We start from the raw sequence: 25,215 nt of genomic DNA on the forward strand, positions 1-25,215 counted from the left end.
CTGATTATTTGTCATACAAATATTTTAACTCCGGTGTGAGCGGTGAAGTATCACACGAAACTGAAGGCGTTTTCGGCTAGTAACACCAGTTTCCCGTTGCTCACAACAACGCATATCGAGTAAATGCATCGAATAAACCGCATCTCCCCGTCATTTCTTAGATGACTCAACTCAGGATCTGCAATGTGACAAAGCTACAATTGGATTGCATTTTGCAAAAAGGAACCACTAGCATTGCAATAGTGCTAAGATTGTGCAACTTCTTTTGTCTTGGAGGAAAAACCCGATTATCCATTGATAGTTTCTATTTTACTCGCTAAAAACTGTAAATTTAAGACAAAAATTACCATCTAAATTTCATAGTTTTTCACGATTTCCGCAATTTTATTGCAAAAGATGAAGTTGCACAATCGTAGTATCATTGCAATGCTAGTGGTTCCTTTTTGCAAAATGCAATCCAATTAATTGTTGTAGGACACGTAGCACCTGAACAAAGCGACCGTGAGTTAAAATTATCTTGCCCAATCATAGAATATCTCTCGTTACGACTTACGTTTCGAGTGACGCTATTCTGGAAGCGATAAAATACATGACGAACTAGGGAGTGGGGAAAACGAGTGAGCTGTTTTTACGACCAAAAACTTACAGAGTTCCGAAAACCGAACAAATCACGTCAGTGGTCAGCAAAATCTGAAAATAATACGAAAGTATCCAGAAAACGGGTGACTCATTGTCGGACGAGAGCAGCAATCCGGCGTCGAAACCGCATCGAAAAAGTGCGATCGTGTCTGCGCTTGGGTTGCGTCCATATTCGGTCATGCAGAGGGGATGAGGAAACGAAAACAACGGAACACAGAGAAAGAAAAAAAAAGAAGCGCCAAATTCAAAGAATGGAAGGCTCAACAGATGATCCCGAACAAAGCAAACGTTCAATTACGTCATTTTTTTCTCACTACACCTTTTGATGACTTTGCAAATTCAACGGTACAACTCTGCAGACCAGCGCAGCGCAGCCCCGTCTCGGATTATTCATACAAGACTTAGATCATTCTGCTTTTCATTTCTGTAGTGTCGACTGTCGATGATGAAACAATGAAAGAGAATGGACTAGTAGGTGAAGCACTGACTGGCCAGGTGTCATTGCTCAACTTTCCGGCAGAGGTAATAGAATGCTTCAGACAGAAAGAGTCTAACTGTCAAATTTTCGAAATTCGAGTTTCCTTCACATTTTATTAAATTTTTTATATTATTGAAATTAATAACTTATCAGATTGTAAAAAGTACTCTAGAGATAGGACATGAGAATCTGTCATCATATCGAAGCGAGTATCCATCTTTCGAGAATCGATGTTTCAATGGCGAGGCGTGATGAATCGATTTTCGATATTTCCCAATTTGACGCTATGGTAGATGATGGATTATCAAGGTATTCGTTGCGAACACCCTGTTAATCGATCTTTCCCCGTAGGTTTAATAGCAGATCAGTCGATATATCGCAAAGAACGCAACGTCCATGGATGGTATGAAGCGGCTTTCCAGGTCTGCCGTGATAGCGAAGAGAGCAGTAAGTAAGCGCTTGCTGGGATGAGCCTCGAGACACATAAATGCATGTACTAACCATGACTCATACAGAAATGCACTTACTGCTCTCTTCGCTATCACAACAGAGGTGTCCGGTCTGTCGTTGGAATCCGTCATTCCTCACACGTACGTGTAGCATACCAGGTATAGGCCATTGTTTGGTCAGCAGATGATTCGGTGTGTTCAACACGATTTGTATGCATAGGATTTTTGTACGTCGGTACATGAATGTTTGAAACGTGTTCGCCATTGTGTCTGTCGCATGTAATCAATCGTCGCATTGATTTCGAATGAACGAGGAATCCACAGATGACTGGTTGAATTCTCAGCCTACTTTGTTGGAAGAGAACATGTGTGCACTCAGACCATTTCTAAAATCCTCACTTAAATGGCCCCACTGCAGCGTTTTCTGATTGAGAGTGCAGAGGAAGCAGACAAATTAAGATGGAGGGGAGGATGGAGGTTACTCACATCGCAACTTTGCCTACAATTTTCAAGGCAGTCCAGATAGCGTGTTTGATTTTCTTTACGTAACTAAAAATCAACCACATTGATATTTTGAAAATATTATTTAGCTCTGTAATCTTTGATTTTCTTTTACATTTTCTAGTATCGTAAATTTTAATGGGGAATGAAATAAACAAGACAAACTTCGTTATAAGCAGAATCCGAGTTCAGTTAAACTTCATACGTTTATCATATTGGTGGGAGCGGGTGGTTGCAATGAACAGAAGAGTCGGTAATAGACTAACTAACGGTACCGCAACCCACGAGAGACCCTTCAGTTAGTCCATCATTTTCCCCCATGTAGATTTCGATGAGGACTTTAAGACGATTGACAAGTTAGACGACAAAGAATAGCGGATGGGTGCCGCGCGGGGCGATCGGCCGGGCGTCCGTAAACCCGTAGTCCGTAGCGCAGCCGGACACCGCGAACGGATCCGCGTTGCGTTGCGGCACTTGCGGCGCGGGAGCGGGCTGCAGTGGCAGTGACGCATTGCCGTGCTACGGAAAAACGCCGTATGCACCTTGAGACGTTGCCAAATTTCCCCGGTTGAAAAAATTACTTAGGAGGAAAATCATGCAAATTTTCTCTTGAAATTTTCTAAGTCATGCAAATTTTCCCTTGAAATTTTCATACGTTTTGGAGTAGGTGGATAGCGAAATTTTCGGAAAAATTTGAATAAAAATACTGGAGTCTTTCCCGATGAAGTCGCGATTTATTGAGGGAAATTTGGCAACGTCTGAAGTTTCATACGGCGTTTTCCATCGGCACAGCAGCGCTGCGCGGCGCGGCTCGGGCACCGACTCGGGCCGAGTGGCTGACGCAGTGGCGCGCAACGTCCACTTACCCACGTCGAACCTTGTTTAACTACCATGAGTTTAATGACAGGAGCCGCTTTTTTGCCAGATCGAACGTTGTATTCCTTGCCACCACTGCTTCCGCGCTTTCCTTCGACGAGTGCGGTGGGTCACACAGCCGGTGAGCGCCGGAGTGGTGGTCCGTGTATTGGACGTATCGGTGGTCCGTGTATTGGACGCATCAGTGGTCCGTGTATTGGACGTATGGATGATCCGTATATTGGACGCATCAGTGGTCCGTGTATTGGACGTATGGATGATCCGTATATTGGACGTGTCAGTGGTCCGTGTATTGGACGTATGGATGATCCGTATATTGGACGCATCAGTGGTCCGTGTATTGGACGTATCGATGATCCGTATATTGGACGTGTCAGTGGTCCGTGTATTGGACGTATCGGTGTTCCGTGTATTGGACCTATCGATGGTCCGTGTATTGGACATATCGGTGTTCGGATCTGTGAAAAGGACCTGGCCTTCCAAAAATTCAAATGTCGGTTACTGGTACCACTTTTGCCGCAATAAATTGGACCCTGAAAGCTAAAAAATCAAGGGATATACGGGATCTTGAGGTTCAACCAGAATTGCACCGTTGAGTGATGGAACTGATCGCCACCATATCGCAACAAATATTTCCTTCGGTGCAACCAGACACTGCTCTGTAAGGGAAGCTATTTTCCTTCCTTGGAGAACCCAATCTTGCTCACACTCAGAGTGCAAACGGATTCCTGGACCACGGCCTTCAATTTCCTGCGATATAGAACTATCTACTACCTCGACTACTAAAATCCAGAGGCGTCTCTTAATGGGAACACAATTTTGCTCCAGTTGGAGCGTCATGTTCGCTGCTGACAATGCGTTCTCCCGGGCTTGGAAAAAACCGTCGTATGAGCACTTGAATGTTGCCGACGTCCATTGATGAAACAACAATTTTGAGAGATATCAAACAAATTTTCCCTCCAAATTTTCAGACACTAAAGATTGATTCATACATACTATTCTGTGAAAAATTGGAAGAAAAAGATTTGGATGTTTCGCAGAAAATTCATGTTTTACGAAAGGCAATTTGGCAACATGTGAGGGCTCATACGACGTTTTTACACACGGCGACCGCGTTCCGGGTCCTACAACCTTGCCGGGAGCCGATCGGAGGCCGAGTGCCAGTGCCCCGAGTAATTAGAAATTACGTGACTCACACAGGTGCTCCTGCTCCCGGGCCAAACCGCTTATCTCCCGGGGGTTTCCGGGGGGAGTTGCGCGGTTTCGGCTCGGAGCGCTCCGCGGCTACCCCGTTCTACGAGGCGAGGAAACCCGAGTACCGTAATAGGTGCCACCGCGGCACCCAATCTTATCTGGAGCTCAGAATGAAACCGTAATTATTATTAACTCCACCAGATCCAGAAGTTGTTTTTATATTATGGCCGAGGAAAGGCCCTCGGGCGTCGAGCCTTTATTTTTTCACGCCAACGACGCATCCTGGCGTGATTGCGTTAGTTGTAGAACCGGTGAGCTCGAAAACGACAGGGACCGTTCATGAAATACGTGACGCTGATGCTGGTGGGGGTTTAAGCCTGCATTAAGGGTGCGTTTTACGGATGGAAGGGGTAGTCTAGTCCGGGGTTGCGTTACATAGTGTACTGGAAAAAAGAACACATTTGATCTAGAGTCCAGACTCTTAAAAACATCGACAAGAAAAAGTACTCTTGATTCAATCAGAATCTAGCTTAAATCAAGAACCAAGCCTCTTAATTTAAGCGGATTTCGTTTCGATTCAAGCAAAAATCCGATTGAATCAAGCGTATTTTTTCTTGTCAATGTTTTCAAGAGTCTGGACTCTAGATTCAATGTGTTTTTTTCCCCCAGTGTGCTGAAATTAGTGCGCGACGCAAATTTTTCGAAAAATAGATGGATCGCCTTTAGCAAAATCGAACTAGCGCGATTACAGTATTGAAAAATCCCTGACTTCAATGACTTGTCACCCTGTGAATACAGGAGAGAAAGTTGCATAATTTCAGCGACACCTTACGGCGCTCGCCAAGTTTCGAATTTCCACTCTCCAATTCCTCAGCGTGCACTCAACACTTACCTCGACACAGGGTTGCCACAGGACACAGAACATGAATTCCCCTAACATTTTCCTGATTTTCTTGACACACTTTGGGGGAATTCTTTAACAGTGGAAGATATGCTAGATAATTTAAAAGACATAATGAGAAATAGTTCTCAGGCAAAACTTGTTTTTCGAAACTTCAAACACGTTCTAGAAAGAAATAAAGGTGACTTAATGCTTTTTCCCCAACTATTGCAGAAGTTCCCTAACGTTTAAAAATTCCTCGACAGTTCCCGATTTTTCTTTGACCGAAGCAACCCTGATACGATTTTTCTCTGTCACTTTCGTCATTATCCCTGACATTTCCGTCATTATCCCTGACATTTCCGTCATTATCCCTGACATTTCCGTCATTATCCCTGACATTTCCGTCATTATCCCTGACATTTCCGTCATTATCCCTGACATTTCCGTCATTATCCTTATCAGGTTTCGATTCTTCATTTTTCCAGCGTGCACACACGGAGAAAAAAACTTCGTGCGTGGGACCCGAAGTTGAGGTCATACGGATCTCTGAAGTTTTCGGACCACGTATCTAAAAACTTGAGGTCCAGCTGCCGAAGTTCGAGTCAGACATCTGAAGTACTTCGATGTATACCGAAGGGTTCGGGTCACACATCTGAAGTACTCCGATACATACCGAAGTACCTCGATGTCTGACCTGAACTTCGGCAGCTCGACCTCAAGTTTTCGGATACGTGATCAAAAAACTTCAGAGATCCATGTGACCTCAACTTCGGGTCCCATGCACATAGTTTTTTTCTCCGTGCATGAACCACTTTTCCGTCATTATCCCTAACTTTATAAAATTCCCTGACATTTCCCGGTTTCCCCAGCATCCCCTGACTGTGACAACCCTGTTTTCGATAACCAAGCCTATCACCCTGCAAATACGAGAAGCAGTCGGACGATTAAAACGCCACCCGATATCGCTTATCGGGTTTCGATTCAACATTTTCTTGGAGTCCCCTTGTACTGAGAGTCAAGACAAACCCCCTCATGGAGTCACAAACGGGAATAAAGATTACACGAATTGGCAGCTTTTCGTAATCTTTCTCTGTTCCCTCTCTCAAACCGTTTGTTACTTGTCGAACCCGTAATTCCTCGGTCCATTCCAGATTATAATCTTTGCAATTGGTGAAAATGTAATCTTTATTCCCGTTTGTGACACTGTGGAGGCCTAAAATACGGTAACCAATCAGAAATGGATTCACATTGTCTTGACTCTCAGTATAAAGGGACTCTGCATTTTCCCAGCGTGCACATGAACCAATTTTCTCGACGGGTGGACGTCGGCGCCGGCTTGGCAACCTTTCCGCGGCTAGGATCTCAAGGTTGGCTTGCGTAACGTCGCTAGCGTCGCGGCGCGGATAATGAGATTAAAATAAATAAGCCCGCTCACAAGAGCCACTCCAAGAGCTTCTCAATGCTCGACGCGGCTCCCAAAGGCGGCCCGGGGGGACTGCGGCAGTGCGGCCCGGAGGGTCCGGGGACGACGCGACGCGACACAAACGCGCACAATGTCCTCTCTCAATCGGAACCCGGATCGATAGGGGTCCAGGAAGGGCTCGATTCTTCCGCACTTAGCGCGTTAATCTAGATCATATCCCGATAACACGCCCAGACTGTTAAGCTTTCGGATATGATGCGAGGGGAGCGCCCTCATAGACTGCCGTCCCGAGGAAAAACACCGTAAGAACCTTTAAACATTGCCAAACCGCCTCCAGTAAAATATTTATCTTTGATATAAGTTACAAATATTTAACTTTGAAATTTTTAGACATCACAGATTAAATTGCGAACAAAATCGTCTAAAAAATTGGAGGAAAAATATTCAGAATTTACCCAGTAGATTCGGGTTTGATCGAAGGAAAATTGGCAACGTTGAAGGGCTCATACGACGTACGGCAGTGCAAGGGTCCTCCGCTTCCTCGATACTTCAATCGGTGCGCGTGTTGAATGATACGATGAGCCCCGGAATACGAAGGCTCTAAAACAGTTCACGGCTCGTCCGAAAATAGACTTGTTAGGTTTTCGACGTGGAGCACTTCGAAATAACAAGCCGTGAGTCGATCGAACATTTCAATTTGTTTTCGTTGCGTTGCATTACCACGAGTGCTCTTGACTCTCGCAACAAGTCTCTGTAATGAGGCGTATTTCCGATCTTTTTCCCTTTGCCTTTTCACCGTGCGAATCGGTTGTTTCTGAAAAGGAACAAGTCCAATTTATGATCAACTCCGAAACAATATTGTTTTTGTGTGTGGGGGGCTCATCCGAACCTCAGCATATTCTCTTTCAGACGCTACTGATTCTATTTCTAGTGCTACTGAAAGCTCTCTCACACCCCCGCTTTTTATTTTGCCATGGCACCGGGTCAGACAAGGGCTTTGAAGCCACTGATTTCTCTGGAATTTGAATGATCGACTATAGCTATTTCCCCATTGGTAGCTATGGTAAAGAACCGATATTAAGGTGCCCGTTGCGAACATCCTGTTAATCGATCCTTTCCCATAGGTTTAAATGGCAGATCAATGGATATATCGCAAAGTACGCCACGCCACTGGAAGAGACGAAGTTCCCGGATCTCATCACCAGTGGAGTGGCATGATTCGCGATATATCGATCGATCTGCCCTTTAAACCTATGAAAAAGGATCGATAAAAAGGGTGTTCGCAACGAACACCTACATGATCAATTCTTGATCATAGCTTCAACTGGAGAAATATCGATAATCGATCATTCACGCCTCCCCACTGTTGATCACCAATTCCCAAACGTGTTCCCCGATCGTGCAATATATATTTCGTCCCCTGATAAATCCCTTTTTTTCCAGGTTCTGGAGATCGTTCTTTGACCGGAGGCCAAATAAATGCCAGCAGGGGAGGCCGACCAGAAGTGCGAACTGATGAGAGCTATCAAGAGCCGATTCCCGTGAAATTAATAACGAAGAGAGGAAAAAGAAAAGAATTAAAAGAAAAAAAGGAAAAAAATTGAAACCGGGGTGGGAAAGGAAATGTCAAGACTGGCAATACCTTTCCACTCTTCCGCCGCACTCTTTCCGGAAAAACGCGGTAAGAACATTCAGACGTTGCCAAATCGCTCCCGACTAAATATTTATTCCACAGAAAAAAGCTTCGAATATTTTTATCGAAATTTTCGTGCACGTCAGGTCGAATCGTGATTAAAGTTCAACGCAAAAATCAGCCAAAAAATACGCATCAATTTCGAAGAAAATTCTATTTTCTTGAGTAGACATTCGGCAACGTCTGAGTGTTCATACAGCGTTTTCCCGTGGCATTCTGCTCCGCTCCGACTCTGATGAACACTGCCGTGCCGAGGAAGAACGCCGTATGACCATTCGAGAGTTGCCAAATTTCCCCGGATCAAACAAGTGTTAAGGAAGAAAGTCATGCACATTTTCCGTTGAAATTTTCAGATATTCAAAATTAAACTGCGAATAAACGCGTCTGAAAAATTTAAAGACAAATATTCACATTTATCCCAACTAAATTCGTTTCTCATCCAAGGAAATACGGCAACGTCTGAGGTCTCATGCGCTGTTTTCCCTCAGCGCGGCAGGAACAGGTTCCGCTAGGTGAGCGCAGCGCAATGCGAATAAATTGGCGATCTGCACTACTTCATGCGTAGAGCATTAATATGCAGGTAGACTCGAATTGAGCGCGCCTTGATATTGCGATTAAATGTTACGACCCTAGTAGCTGGACCGGGAACCCGGGAAGGGACCACAGTGACGTCACCGGCGCGTTCGCCACCTGTTTCCCTGTTCCCACGACCTTGCCCTCGACCGCGCCGCGCGCCTACATGATCGCAATCGGTGTGTGACCCTTTATTTTTCGATTGTTTATTCAATCCCGATGGAGGTTTTGTGTTCCGCGAGACCTACCCCTTTGAACACCTGATGATTGACAGGTCTGTTTCGAAACTAGCTATACTCCGAAAAAAGAAGGGGAAAAGCAGTTCCGAGACGACAAAGGAGAGACAAATAAGCATTTTAAACGAATTTTGAATCCGGCTTTGTCGGGAAGTTAATTTAATTTACATTAAACCGATGACGCTCAAAAAGGAATCACTTTAAGCATATCAGTCTGTCTTTGCCGTGAATTCGTCGCTTCCCGAACGACGGAACGTAACTCCATTCCAAAGTAGCAAAATTGAATCAAACAACTGCCGAACTTCCCCTTGTAAATTTCATTTTTGCCAGCAGAATCTTAGAGATTTCTAACGGAAAAGTTCACTGATTTTTCCTCGGATTTCATGGGTAAGGCTGAAAGATTGTAAAGGTACATTTATGTAAAATAAATTAACTGTACGAGTCAATTTGGCAACCTTCGAATTGAGTTACGTTCCTTCAACCAGAAGAAGAAAAAAGTTCTGTTTCGAAACGAAAAGAAGGCTTTCGGCGTTGCAGATTAAATAGGAAAGTTAGTGTTTGAGGGAGGCTGATGAATATCCGCCGGCTAACTATTCTGATCTTCCAACAGGGTGTTTACTAAAACAGACTGACCGAAAATCGGTACTTTTACAGTAATTTTTTAGTACATTCCCAAGAAATTTAGTACCTCCTCAACAGAAAATTCAGTGCTTTTTCAGTACCTCTAATGGACGAAATTCAAAAAATTTCAAAATTTTGAATTTCTCGCTCAAATTGCGACAAAAATGCCCAAAAATGAGTAAAATTCCCGACCTTCTGGCATAATTTCCGCACTTTTTTAGTATTTCCGGACCGCCCTTAAAAAATCAGTACTATTTCCGGACTTTCCAGAAATTCCGGACTAGTAGACACCCTGTCCAAGTTCCTTGAACGATGAAGGATAGGGTGGTATCAAAGACAGAGATCAAGATACCGAAAGATTACGATATTCAACATGAGGTAAAAGCTACAATCACAGCTGTTAAATAAAAGAGGGGACCGATACGGCGCTAAATAGAGGCGCGGGGTGGAGAATGGTTTGGCGCGTGAATACGGATGCCCACGACAGCGCCTGACGAAACCTCGGACCGAAACCGAAAGAAATGATTTGACTATTCTCGAAAGGGTCCTCCAACACTCTTGAGCTCTGGAAACCGCGATGGACACGCGAAACGAAGGCTCGAGGCCGGGGGCCTTTAGAAAATAAGCTGTTCGGACGATGAGGAAGATGCGTTGGGCCGAGGGGGAGGAGGGCGTCGTGGGTCACCCTCAAGTCATTTTTCACACGGTTAACAACTCTCGAGCCGACCCTCCGGTGGAGGGACCCACCTTCGGGGCCCTGCTTGGTGCATCCGAGGGAGACGGTCACGCCGGGATGCTCCCGCGCTTGCGGTGAAAATAAGTTGCCAAAAATCTGGAAGCCAGGCGAGCGTTGCCAAATTGAACAGCTGGTGGTCAATGGACCAATTGGACCACTAGACAAGGTGCGAAGTTAAGCATACAGATATATGGATTTCATTTTGCAAAAAGGAACCAAGAGTATTCCAATGTTGCTAAGATTGGGACTTGTTTCACCTTGTAAATATAAACTGATCATCTAAACACGTTTTTTCTGTACTCCCGATAAACTATGAATTCAAGACAAAAATCACCTTTATAAATTTAATTTTTTTCATGATTTCAGCAATTTAATGCAAAGAATGTAAGTTGCACAATCCTAGCAACACTGGAATGCTCTTGGTTCCTTCTTGCAAAATGCAATCCATGTGTTTCTAGGCCAAAATTCAACGTAGAGCACGATTCGTGCGACGAAAATTACTGAAATTGACTTCTAACCAAGATATTAAACGTTTCTTGACGCGTGAATTTAAGCCTCCCGCTCATAAAGACAGAATGGTCGCCGTACGTCAGATCACAAACTAAACGTTACTGTGGCAGTCTCTGCGATACGAAAATATGGCAATCTCAATTTTGATGCTTTGGCTCAGCTATAGCAAATTGTTTACACTTTGAACAATAAAAGGTGGGAAAGAAACAATGTTCGATTGAGACGCCAGCAAAAACCGTTGTATTGCGCGATTTGACTCACGTGGAGTATTGAGTTTCTTGTGACAGGGCAATTCAAATTTACCATTACCAATGTAGAATAAAAACGTTAATATCTTAATCAGGAGTTGATTCCAGGAATTTTCAATGCGAGAATCGTATGTTACGTGAAATTCTGACTAAGAGACATGTATCGGAATACATATATTCGTACCTTGTCTAGTGGTCCATTATAAGTAAGATGATCGGACATCTTCGGTAAAAGGGTCTGCAACTAGGGTGCCTACTAAAATTTCATTTTGGATTTTCTTGATATTTAAAATGAAAGTTTCTGATTCTTGGCACGGATCAATTGAAACCCTCAATACGAAAAATTCGCAACGGAGAAACAGGAGGAACTGTTTTAAAATAATGGAAATAGAACGGGAACTCAGAATAAAAGAAAGAAAAAGAAACATCGATGTGACAACATCAGGAGGGATGAGGGCGAGGGCAGACAGATTTCTAGGAAATAAGCAGGGATGCTCCTTTATTTTGGGTGCGATACGGCGCGGCGCGGCGCAACACCCTTGGCACCCAGAATCCACCAACTCAAGGGCTCTCCGAAGCTAAATGTACCAACAGCGAAAGGGGGTGTTATCCCTAATTCTATTTCAGAACTACATTTCTTACGGTCCGTTTTAGATGGTACTTTTTGACAGACTCAACTTTTGGCATCTTTTTCCGAAATAGATGCTCCTCATTAAAAACCTCGAGAGCGTTTTGCCCGCCCTCTACGAACTCGACTTCATTGAAAATCGTTTTTGTGGAGAATCTAGTGGTCATTTGATAGCTATCGCAGCGTAACCACTGGCGATTTTGCAAGTTGGCAACACTTCTTCCATTTAAATCCATTGGAAATATCGATTTCAGGTGAAGCAAGCTGCCTGACCAAGAATCGATGGTTTTACATGCATTCAAATGGAGAAAAAACAAGGTTGCCAACTTTCAAGAGACATCACTGGGCGTAACGGATTTCCTAGGTTCTGTTCGTAGGCAAGTGCACTATACTTAAAATTTTCTCAATGATTATCAAAGAGGAAATATTTTTAAAAGAACGAGGAAGTTACTACTTTCAACTGCCTGGGGGAAGTATAAGATCAGTAAGTTGACACAACCGAGAGGGGCTGGCGTGCAATTCAATGAAACAAGATGCCAAAAGCCCGCGTATTTTTCATAAAAACATGGTCTGGGTAATAATAAAGGTCTTCTCAGATTCTCAAGACCATGGAAATCCTGAAAGTAAACACATAAAACTCGCAGTCAGGGGCAAAAATGTTGATTCGCGGCTAAAGCATGCGGTGAGCATTGATAAACAGGTAAAGAGGCACACTCGGATAAGTTGAGAAAAAATAAGATGCGGTGAAAGGTGAAACACTGTCGATAAGGTTCACAGAGAAAAAATGTAAAACAACTTTTTCTCCATAAGAGGGATGGATGAACGCATAGTAGAAAAGAGGTTGGGTTGGAGGATTTTGCAATAACTTTCTTTCTTCGTGAGGATTTAACTTTTCGGATTCATGCGTCGCAAAAAAATATTGAAGGGTGTGGTTTGCAGTACGTATAAAATTGAATAAAGCCGAAGGCGCTGAAATGCGCGGGAGCGCAACGGGAGAAAATATTTAAAAAAAATATTAAAAAAGGGATAGGGGGGTTGATTCCTTGTAGCCTTTTCTTGATATATTCAACGCAAAAAAAGAAAATCATCCGAGAGAGAATGTTTGATTTGAGCTAAAATATGGTGATGTAACACACCCCCCCCCCCCCCCAACCACTCAAAAAGATCAGAAATAAGAGATGAAAATCGGTGAATTGCGGATAGGAAGGAAAATGTAAGAGAATGTAACGGATAACGAGACGGATGAAAAAGCAGCCAAATGAAAATAGACTCCGGATTCGGCTGCATTCCGGACTTCACTCTGGAATTTTTAACAGGGTACGTATGGTTGGTTATGAACGTATGAAGTTATGAATGAAGAATAAAGAGAGTTAACTAATGAAAAAGTAAAACGAGTGAACGAGTCTTACCTCATTTGGTTCGGAAAGCTCGAAGAGGTCCAATCTATTGGCGTTCCATTGCTGGATGACCCCGCGCAATGTTTCAACCTCCTCGTTGCGCCGGGCCACCATCGCCATTTCAGGGTTCATTTTCCCCCTGAAACAAACAGAAATAACGCCAACATTAGGTACAAATTGCATTGAAGCACACTGAGAAAAAAAGCTACGGGCTATATAGACATACCGTCCGTTCAGGGCTCAGAGGCCGAAACTACCGGGTGCTGGAGTCGTAGTTTCGATTACTCCGGGTGGTACACCTGGAACTTCCGGCCTTTGAGCCCGGAACGCGGACGATACGTCTGTGTAGCCCGTAAGTACGACTTCCACGGCCGGAGTTTTATTTTCAGTGCAAGATTAATTAAAGAAAAAAAGCAGATAAATAGTCTAGTGAGATAACTCACTAAACTCTTCATTAAAATATTTTTGGTGCCTGTAGGGTTAATTGTACATGCATCCTGCAGAAATTTTGTAATATTCTCATAAAATATTAAAAAAAATACTAGGCGACGCGTATATTTTTTTTTCTTTAATTTTGCCATTTACTAATTGCTCCTGCTACTCGATGATAACCCGGTTAGCAGTCGAACCGTAGAATTTTTGACAACGATTATTATTCTACTATACCAAAACTGCCGAATACCCCGATATTTTTCGAGATTTTTCTCCGAAACAAGTCAAGGCTTAACATTTTTCCCATCAAATTATAGATCGTTTGTGTTACCAGTTACCTCTTTTTTCCCAATCAACAAGAGTCCTCCAATTTCGGTTCTACTTTTCAGATGATGTAACAAGCATATGAACCGCAGGTTAAAATAAAATGTCTCAAGGGAATCTCTAGAAAGAATCATTCGTAATTGATTTTTTATTGATAAAAATCGATATGAATGGTGAGCGCAAGTTGAGTCGAGACGCAGACACTCCATTTAACGGAGCATAAGATGGGATCAACCGCGGAAAGAATGAATTATGCGACGAGAAAAGGTATCGAAACTTGTTTGACAGTCTGAAAAGGAGTCATGCCTTCCGCCTATCAAAGAATCATTACGAAAAGGGTGCGAACAGTAACAAAAAGATGCTCTTTTTTTCCTTGACAAGGGGTGCGAAATCCAAGATGATTTCCTCATTCCTCGGTGTCTCATCTTCCATCCATTATGTGTTGTATAAATTAGAGAGCAGTCGAATGGATACCACCGCGCTCAACAGTCAACAGGTTCAACGACGGCTCGAGGGGTGCCAGAGTGTATTGTTTTGACCTATTTTGAAACACCACTTCATAGGCAGCAGGGTATGGAGCGATGGAGCCATACCCTGGAAAAATTCATTAATCACAGGACAAAAAGTGAGACAGTTTTGCGCAGTGAGAAAAATTTACTTTCGATTGGGGAGCAATGCAATCAGATGTGTGATATAAAAGAACAGTCTTGGAGGGTTGAACAATAAAACGTTGAAATTACAAAAAATATAATTAAATAAGAACACTACAGTTCTTTCGCCATCCTACAGAGGAAGAAAAAACTGTAACATTTCTGTGACTGTGTGAACGTTTTCCAGTAAAAACACTACTGATGTTTGACGGAAATATTATCGTTTGAATCCCGGCTCCGTATGCTCTTTATGTCAAGTCGACTGTGCCCCCCCCCCCCCCCCCCAAAAAAAAAAAATTGGCCGTAAACTACAGAACCGGTGCTACAAGAAGAAAAAAAAAACATACATAGAGTATATATTAAAAGGTCCGTGGAATAGAAAGTTTCCATTAATGCATGAAACGGTCAATGTCCCCATTCCTGGAAGCATTTTCCAGATTCCCTTCACGATTTCAGACTTTCCCGAAGCTCCTAGCGAGGTGCGAGGTGTGATTAACGGAGACTTTTGAAAACAAGGGATCAAACGGAAGAAATTATCGAATCATCGGTTGATAATCGAAACGTTCCCGAAAGTTCTACAGCGAAAGTACAGTTCAACTTCTGTGACAGCATGAGCGAGAGCCAATAACCAATCAGAATTCGATTTTTTTTTTCTTTTTTCTTTTTTTTTTGGCCACTTTCAGCTCAACCAGAATTGATTTGTCTCGGCTTGGGGTATAAAGGGACTCTAGTTGCTCCTTAAATCCGTCCTTATCCACATCCACTGTGGCAACAGCGGTGACCCGCAGGGTTAACTAAGGTCAGAGGGGAGCGGAGAGAGCAGCGGGGTTGGGCAAGAGCAAGAGCGACTAACACCTGACGTCGCGTCGCGGGACCAGGCCAGGGCGTCGTCTTCATTCAAAGCCCTCCACGGATCCGAGTGGAGTGGAGTGCCATGAGTAGATGATGGTAATTTGTAAGACAAAAGTGAACACAAACGGATCATTTTATCACTGGCATCTCGGCCGAGCGTCTCCTCTCCCTCGAGTGTCCCCTGTTGAATATGCCCCGACGCACGGTGGATCGAGTCAGTGAGAGAGGTCGGACAAAATTTGGAAACTTTAAACGCTTATAACTCCGTTTATACAAAACTCTGAGGTTCTGCAAGTGGTTCCGTCGGTTTTCTCGCGAAATTCTCTTCCAGTAGGACCCCCAAAACTTTAAAATGTGACGAAATAAACATCAAAAGTTGCGGTTTTCACCAACAATTTCATGATCGACCTCTCTAGTAATTCGATTCACTGTGCGACGGAACCTAAACCCGGGAACAATGCCCCTTCATCTTTCCTGAGCTCGGATCGCAACGACCTTCTTCCGAGCTGGGATGGAACATCACACTTGGCAACGTCCGAGAGAAATGGACGTATTTCTGCCGGACGGAGCTATGTGCATTAAAACATGAACCCTGAGATCCATAAGAATACATGCATAGAGGGGCTCACGTCATAATGCACATAGTTCCTTTTAACATAATACGTCCAAATGATGCAGCCGCTCGAGTCCATTATGACCATCGTCGCAGCGCCGAAAGAGGTCACGAAGTGCACCCCTAGAAAGGTTCCACTTTGCCGAAGTGCGAAACTTCTATTTGCGACCTTTTAGACTTCCTGTCATACTTCATGTTTTCATTAACACCCTCAGCGATATGGATACATGGCAACCCTAAAAACTGACCACGGAAAATATTTTGCAGTTCAAGAAATTATGAGGGTTGCCACAGAAATAGGAAGACGAATTGCCCTGACACACTTCTGTAAAATTTCCTGGCTACCCAAGATATACCAGATGGTTAGAAAAACATAATTTGAAGCAGCTTTCAGGCATTTGTAGTTAGAAACCAGTGGCGTGGCGTGCTTTGCGATTTATCGATTGATCTGCCATCTAAGCCTATGGAAAAGGATTGATATACATTGATCATTCACGCCACGCCACTGTTAGAAACGTCCAACCCATTCTTGGTAGCAAATAAACGTGACTCAACAATTTTCCCCTCACATTTACATTATTTTCCCTGAAATTTCCAGGTTTTCCTTGACTTATTATAATTCCGCGACACTTTCCGATTTCCCCTGAGTGCGGCAACCCTGAATTCCATTCAACATTCCGGATACGATTAAAAATAGAACGTGAAAAAAAGAAACATAATATATCCGCTTTATGAAAAAAATGCCGATCTGTATTCATGATCAGTCTGAAATCGAGATCCTCCAATCCGTTCGTCCGCCCACGGATCTCGCATTCTTCGCAATCGCGACTTAAATCAAATCCGCTGCATCGTAAAAACGCATTTCGCCGTGAGCGAAAAATGAGACGAGAGCTTTCTCTGGCACTATTGAATTCTAGTTACAGCTGTGTTACAGTGCCATGTTCGGGAAAACATCAGGATGTTGCCGAATTTCTCACCCGAATATGAATTTGCCGGAAAAATTCTCATGAATCATTCTTTATTCCTGCGGGCCGATTCTTGAAATTGATAGAAAAAGCAATATACGAAGAAAACATACGGAGTGTGGAGCAATCCTATGGGTTGAAATGGACGATTCCTCTAGAATAAGGGAGGCAATGCTGAACTAATTAAAGAGTCTCTCGTGGGTTGCCGTTACTTAGTCTATTACTTATCTCTTTTGTCCATTGCAAAAATCATGTGCTTTGAGGGGATATATGGTACATGCGATGTTCCCTGACATTTCCAAGACACATTTTGGTAAAATTCTCTTAAGATTGATGATGTATTTCACACGTCATGGAGGTTGAAAAAACATAATTCGAAATAGCTTCCAGGCATTTGCTGTTTGAAACGTCGAACCCATTCTAGAAAACAGATAAACGTGAGTAAGCAATTTTTCCCCGACACTTCCGTCGTTTTCTCTGACTTTTCAAAAATCCCTGACAATTCCCGGTTTTCCCTGACCGTGGCAACCCTGTAATATCCTATTTAAAAAAACATCAACACACACCTATTTCCGCGTCATGAAATCAGCATCTTTGCTGAAATTTCAGCACATATCTAAGAGCTTACCAGACGTCTGTGTTATTTTTCCTCCGAGTGTATGATGTGACTGGGTCGAATGAACCTTCTCCCGGACCGTATTTACTTACTTTCCCCGGTTGGAACGCCTCTGCGCGCTCCCATTTTGAAATTCCACATGAGTAATTAGAGACGGGTTGACAAGGTCTCGGTGCGTTGATTGAACCGGGAGCGAGGGAGGGGGTGGGGTTCCGAGGGGGGCACAGGGGGCCAGGGACCTCCACGGGTGGGGGGAGGGGGGTTCTGATAAAGGAACCGAGGGGGAGAGGTGTCGGTGTCGTTCGATTCGCTGTTCGCTGATCGGGGAGCCTGATCTGTGACGGGAGCAATGATGAGTCGTGCTCTGCGATTAATCGATTGATCTACCATTTAAACCTATGGAAAAGGATCGATTATTACGGTATACCTTATTGATCGATTCTTTATGAAGGGTTTAAATGGAAAAGCATCGATAGCTGATTATTTACGCCTAGCCGCTGGACGGAAGGTCTGCCGTGCAAAGGAGAAACGCCGTATGAGCCATCTGGCGTTGTCAAATTTCCTTCGACAAATCACGAATTTTCAGAAAATTTGGGAATATTTCTCTTCCGATTTTTCGGAGGATTAAGTTCGTGATTCGATCCAAAAAGTCTGAAAATTTCAACAAAACATGTTCGTAACTTTCATTAAAAAAGACTGTTTTTTGGGGGGTAATTTGGCAACATTCGAAAGATCATACGTCGTTTTTACTTGGCGCGGCAGAGGTTGGCGCGCATCGAATGGCATGCGTCCAGGAAAAACGGCTCGTTAGCGAACGTTGCTGAAATCGTTGATTGTGTTTACCCAAGGTTCCCGAACGTGTGACAGTGGGACGGCAGAAAAAACGCTCGAGAGGAATGGATCTCTGCAGGGTCATAGCACCTAAATTACCTAGTTACGGAAAGTATGGACATGTTGTTTCATAGAAGCCTTGGGGCCCGAGAGGGTAGCCAACTTTCTCACACGAAATATCCGAAATCCAGGGTTGCCATAATTTCTTCGTTTTCAAATTCCCTGACTATTTCCGCTTTTCCCTGACTCCAAAATTTTCTAATTTCCTGACCTCCAAACAAAATTTCCACTTCTTTTTTTAATACGCTGACTTTTGCTAAACTTGGGACAAAATTTCTTTGCTTGGAGATCCAATAATGGAAAAGGACACTCAGTAGCTGGTTAAAGGATGGCAATCCTTAAAAATGACCAGAGAGAGAGCGAACAGTTGATGGATCAGTGATATGTTTCAGTGATTAGTGGATGTTTAAGAAATTCCCCGACTTTTCCTACGAATTCTCTGACTTTCCCTGATTTTCCAGACCGCCGATAACCCTGTAAATCTTAAGCGTTTGCATCATTTCAGGAACCTGAGCAACATCAATTGGGTCATCATCTAAAACGCAGGAAAATACAAGTAATAAGTATGGTTGAAAAGTCGGGATTTTGAATCTAAGTGAAAAAATGTCTTAAAGTCAGACTTCTAGCTTCTAGATTATTGGCTTCATAGGATACAGTCATGAATCTTATCGTCTGACTCACTCGCAAGCTCGCTCAAGTCAATCTGGAGCAAGGATGAGCATTCTTGTCGTAACGGCCTTGGAATGGCTCAATAGTTCAACGGTTCTATCCTGGTTCTTGACCGCGACACAGCCCTATCGCAATGCGGCAGATAGTCTCCAACATAGATTCCTCGTTAGAAAAGGACCATTTCTCGACTCCTTCGCCTCGGAAATAAGAACTTTCTGCTTGCGCGAGCGAAGAAATGGAAAAATGGTGTGTTTTCTTCGGATAATACACTAAAATGTCGCAAAAGAGTATTTCAATTTGTTGCAGATTTTCAGCTTTTTAGTAATACAAACATTTTTCATTCAGGTTAACTCAATATCTATGATGGTTTACGATATCGATGGCTCAAGTCGAAAAATGTGTGCCTCGAATTGCGAAATTACACGTGTCCGTTCTTATTATTTTTTCAAAAGAAAACTTATCACAAATTTATGGTGAAACTTTCTGCGAATTGTTTTTGTTCGCGTCAAAATATTCACGGATAATTTCAAGTAAATACAATAGTGAGCTACCTTTACAGGAGATTTTTAAACAATCGCGATGAAAATATTATTTTACTTGAGCCATCGATGTCTTTTTACGAGAGCTCACTAAATAATGTACAAATGAAAATCCCTCGGATTTTCCGGAAAATAAAATAAAAAAATATTCTTTGCACCCGCAAAGTTTAGTAAACTTTTCGAGGAGTTCAATCGAAAAATAACTGAACTGACCGCAGCAATTTTGTAACGTGCCAATCGACTTACGCTTTTCTCAAAAAAAAAAAAGAAAAAGAAAAAAAGATCATTAAGATTCCTCAATTTTTTGACACGTGCTATTACCTCTGCGAGCCTTAATTAGACACGTTAACGAGATTCATCCAATTTTTCGGCGATTAGCAATAGACCCAATAATTATCAAAGAGGAAGAAAAAATATCCTCAAGAAAAACGTAAGGTGTCCGCGAAAGGACACGTCCCTCGAAAGAACACTCATTCCTCCGATGGGCCTTCCATTCTGTTCTTCGATACGCCCAGCTCTGTGAATAAAAGCTCTCTTGACGCCGTAGTATGATTAAAAAAGTTGCGTGCGTAGAGATATTTCCCATTTCAATCGTAAAACGGAGGGCGCATTACTTGGGAGTTTCGGCTCATCCGCGCCCCACGTCCCCACGTGGACGTATTTATGCTAAAAGGAACTATGTTAAACGCAAACCCAATGCACATAGTTCCTTTTAGCGTAAATACGTGCACGTGTCCCTCCGCCTTCGCGAAGCCGCGTTTCCACAGGCAGCGCCATGCGTGAAATCGGCCGCGCAAAATCGCCCTACGGAGTGCAGATTCGCGCGATCGGGGGCGGTTCTTGTATCTGCAACCTACACCGGAAGTAAATAAACATTGAGGTATCGATAAATGTTGCTAAATAACTGATTTCAACTGTTTGGCAAGATAAGGATCCATTACGCTGTAAAATCCATTCCAGCCGTCTTTTCCCAAAATCTACTTTGTGATCCTCTAGAGTAAAGCCGAGAGCAGGATGGGATGAATTGAAAGAAACATTGTAAAAGATTGAAAATTCTTATGAAGTTTTTCATGAAATATCACGAGGCTATAAAATCCTGAAGAATAAGGAACATTCTTTCAGAGACGGGGTGTGCAATCCGCACTATGAAAAAAAATACCTAATACAAAAAATTCGCATTATTTTCTTAACTCTGGATTTTACTTTATTCTTCTCGTATGGGAAAAATGAGCAATAGAAACGAGGAATTCTATGATTTAAAACAATTTCGGCAGCGTTTTAGTAGTTGCCTAGGGTAATCACCTACTATGTAAAATATATCTTTCTAGGTATGTCTTTCCTGTACATATTTATGAAATTTCATAGAAGATTTCATTAAAGATTCAACGCGAAACACGCTTTTATATTTCATGAAACGCCACCCTGGCTGAGGGTATGCAAACGCAAATTATTGCATTTAAGGCATTGCTGAAATCGAGCGAGTAATTTTCACGTTTGCAAACTCTTATTTTAAATTTAGGTTTTACAAACTTGATTTTTTACGGGAATAAACAGGTGAGGTACGCTTCAGAGCGTAGCGATTTCTGCAAAGGATTTTTTGTGAAAGTAGTATTTGAGCAGAAATTAGTTCGATACGTCAATGTTTGCTTACTACCGCTACGGATACACCCGGTAGCGTCACCCGCTGTCTATGGATGCACCCGGTAGCGTCACCCGCTGTCTATGGATGCACCCGGTAGCGTCACCCGCTGTCTATGGATGCACCCGGTAGCGTCACCCGCTGTCTATGGATGCACCCGGGAGCGTCACCCGCTGTCTGTGGATGGGTGGCTTAACCTTCCACCTCCGCTCTCGTCCGATTCACGAACGCAAGCCACTACGCTCTCGTGTATTCAAATCGCCGCAAAAAGCAGGCGAAACGTCCCTAGGGAGCAGAGATGGCAGATAGCAGAATTTTTATGAAAATGGGGTCGCAGGGGGTGGGAACCAAGAGGGGAGGGAACGGGAAGAACAGTCGGGATGGGAAAAGGGGGCTCTGTTTGCTTCTCTGACCCGACACCCGAATAAAACGTGTTTAAACGCATATTTTACTTTGAATGTGTACGAGTCTGGAGTTTTTTTCATCATCCTACTGCTGCGAAATTCTGAACATTCCGCTTATTCATACTTAAATCGTGAATGAAAGGTGTATTCAGAACAATACAAACAGACGGTTTTAGTGAATAAAATACAATGTAAAAACAATGATAATTAAAAGTCTGAAGCGTTTTCATGGGCTTGGTGACTAGAGGCTCATTAAAACATTCGAAATATGTTTATATACAAAACTAGAGGGCTCCGCCCCCTGGCCGCTCCGCGGCCCAACCCCCTCGTATATTCTGTCAATTCGTTATGAAAATATCACTTAATTTTTTTTAATTTACATTATTCTCGTAAATTGTGTTAATATTAATACTGCTGAAGTTCTGTTAAGTGCTTATTCATTCAAAAGATCATCTTCAATTTAGCTAAAAACTTACTTCAATTAAGGTTGGAGTTTTAAAAAAAGGTGAATAATCAGTTTGAAACGGTTTATATGGGATAAAATAAAATGGATGGAAAGCAAATAGGATAGAATATAATATAATATAAACGAAATATAATAGGTTTGTCATTAATAAAACGGGATGTATTTATATTAACCTTGATAAAAGGCCACAGGTCGGTTTGATATTTAAATTAAAGAGTGGCGGTGATGCGTAACAATTTTTGGATTTGCTGCTGCAATTCCCGAGTAGTAGTGATCGCCATAAATTGCGATTTAATCGGAGAATATATCGCGATTTTATCGACGTCGCGATTTATTGCAATATTATCGGATAAAAAAATCGCGATTTTATCGACGGCGAATCATCGCAATATTATCGGGAGAAAAATCGCGATAAATTGCAATAAAATCGCGATTTTATCGAACGCGATTTTATAGAGATAAAATTGCAATAAATTGCAATTTTTCATCAACGCCTACTAACGCATGAATGACGCTTATGAAACATGTTTCTATGCCGCCGCCGCTGCCGTTTTTACCAAGGTCCGTTGGTAACTTTACCATCTCTTTTTTTTATCAATCATTGGTAATGTTAGAAAGGCAGACCGGTATTTTTACTGATTTTTCCAGGTAAGAATACCACTTTTATTCGTAATCAATTCCCGGTAACTTAATTTACCATTTTATCTCTGTAATTCTACCACAGGCGATAAAAAAATATCGGCGTTTTTACCAAGGTCCATCGATATCTTTGCCATCTCACTATTCTTGGTAATTTTACAAAGACAGAATGATGAGATTACCAGTAGAACCTCATTTTACCAACCGTATTTCATAAAGTACAGTACGTATTTCATAAAGTACAGAGGAGGGAAAATAAAAAAAAAAAAAAAAAAATCCAATGAAAACTCGGTGTCAGTCAACGCAATGTAAAAAGTTGTAAGGTTGCGAAGCGCCGATCCATCTACATAGAGGCAATTCGCACTTGGGAATCATGTTGCGGCCATAGCCTAATGGAAAAGTGTTGGCCTACCACCGTGGCGACTGAGGCGATAATCGCTCATATGTTGATGATCCTAGCGATTTTATCACCGGTAAAATCGACCGGTAAACGTGATGGACGCACGGAGAACGCCCAGAGTTGACGCTAGGGGATGAAACCCCTTGGAGACTTGATGGTACAATTTTTTATCTACCAATATTATTCACGGTAAAATTAAATCACCCAACCCAAGTAGCATTTTTCAACGGAAAAATTGCGAAAAACCAAGTGGTGAAAAATACTCAGCTGTTTTTCATCACATGATAATGAAGTAATGCAACTGATAATGAAAAATAAGTCGCAAAGATAGGAGAAAAGAGTTGTAATGAAATACATACAATTATTAATGATCAAAAATTAAATTCATATAATTTCGAACAGTAGAGAAATAGGAAGATTCGTAATTTTTTGTATAAATGGGGAAATTTGGGGGAATTTGGAATCGATAAATGCGGTTATCGAAACGTGCGATTATCGATACATGCGATTTGTTGTGTTTGATTGTGTTTCATGGTGTGTTTGATGTGTTTGATTGTGTTTCATGATGTGTTTGTTGTGTTTGATTGTGTTTCATGATGTGTTTGTTGTGTTTGATGTGTTTGATTGTGTTTCATGATGTATTTGTTGTGTTTAATGTGTTTGATTGTGTTTCATGATGTGTTTGTTGTGTTTGATGTGTTTTAGGTGTATCATGATGTGTATATTGCGTTTTACGTGTTTCATGATGTGTTTGATGTGTTTGCTATGTTTCATGATGCATTTGATGTGTTTTATCCCGGTTCCTTAACATAGTTACATCCACTATTATAAATGACTATACTGTATAGGTAAAATTACTGCATATTATCCCGGTCACTCTGAAGAAATCCGGTTTTATCCCAGTCATTACTGCTTTAGAAAAAAACGATGTATCGAAGATCGATACACAAAAATCGATATCCTTCCTGTTTCCCCGGTTTCTTAATATAGGTACATCCCGTTTTATCCATGACTATCCTGTATAGGTAAAATTCCTCCACTTTATCCCGGTCACTATGAAGAAATCCCGTTTATACCAGTCATTACTGCTTTAGAAAAAACGATGTATCGAAGATCGATACACAAAGATCGATATCCTTCCTGTTATACCAGTTTATTAATATAGGTACATCCCGTTTTATCGATGACTATCCTGTATAGGTAAAATTCCTCCCTTTTATCCCGGTTATTATGAAGAAATCCCGTTTTATCCCAGTCAATACAGCTTTAGAACAAACGATGTATCGAATATCGATACACAATGATCGATATCCTTCCTGTTATCCCGGTTTATTAATATAGGTACATCCCGTTCATCCATGACTATCCTGTATAGGAGGTAAAATTACTCCCTTTTATCCCGGTTATTATGAAGAAATCCCGTTTTATCCCAGTCAATACTGCTTTAGAACAAACGATGTATCGAAGATCGATACACAAAGATCGATGTCCTTCCTGTTATCCCGGTTTATTAATATAGGTACATCCCGTTCATCCATGACTATCCTGTATAGGTAAAATTCCTCCCTTTTATCACGGTTATTATGAAGAAATCCCGTTTTATCCCAGTAAATACTGCTTTAGAACAAACGATGTATCGAATATCGATACACAAAGATCGATATCCTTCCTGTTTTCCCGGTTTCTTAATATAGGTACATCCCGTTCATCCATGACTATCCTGTATAGGTAAAATTCCTCCCTTTTATCCCGGTTATTATGAAGAAATCCCGTTTTATCCCAGTCAATACTGCTTTAGAACAAACGATGTATCGAATATCGATACACAAAGATCGATATCCTTCCTGTTTTCCCGGTTTCTTAATATAGGTACATCCCGTTCATCCATGACTATCCTGTATAGGTAAAATTCCTCCCTTTTATCCCGGTTATTATGAAGAAATCCCATTTTATCCCAGTCAATACTGCTTTAGAACAAACGATGTATCGAAGATCGATACACAAAGATCGATATCCTTCCTGTTATCCCGG

At 42.2% G+C, this 25,215-nt stretch overlaps 1 protein-coding gene across 4 annotated transcripts in view; it reads right to left on the bottom strand.

The window, feature by feature from the left end:
- cno (adherens junction formation factor afadin) overlaps nt 1–25,215 on the bottom strand; it is a 289,893-nt gene that overhangs the window by 246,628 nt on the left and 18,050 nt on the right. For all 4 annotated transcript variants that reach the window (XM_072302285.1, XM_072302284.1, XM_072302283.1 and 1 more), the window contains exon 2: nt 13,098–13,224. In XM_072302285.1, coding sequence (XP_072158386.1) covers nt 13,098–13,217 — 120 coding nt within the window. In that variant the 5' untranslated portion in view covers nt 13,218–13,224. The remainder of the gene's footprint in view (nt 1–13,097; nt 13,225–25,215) is intronic.

This window comes from Bemisia tabaci, chromosome 7, assembly GCF_918797505.1.
Source record: "Bemisia tabaci chromosome 7, PGI_BMITA_v3".
NCBI classification, from domain to species: domain Eukaryota; kingdom Metazoa; phylum Arthropoda; class Insecta; order Hemiptera; family Aleyrodidae; genus Bemisia; species Bemisia tabaci.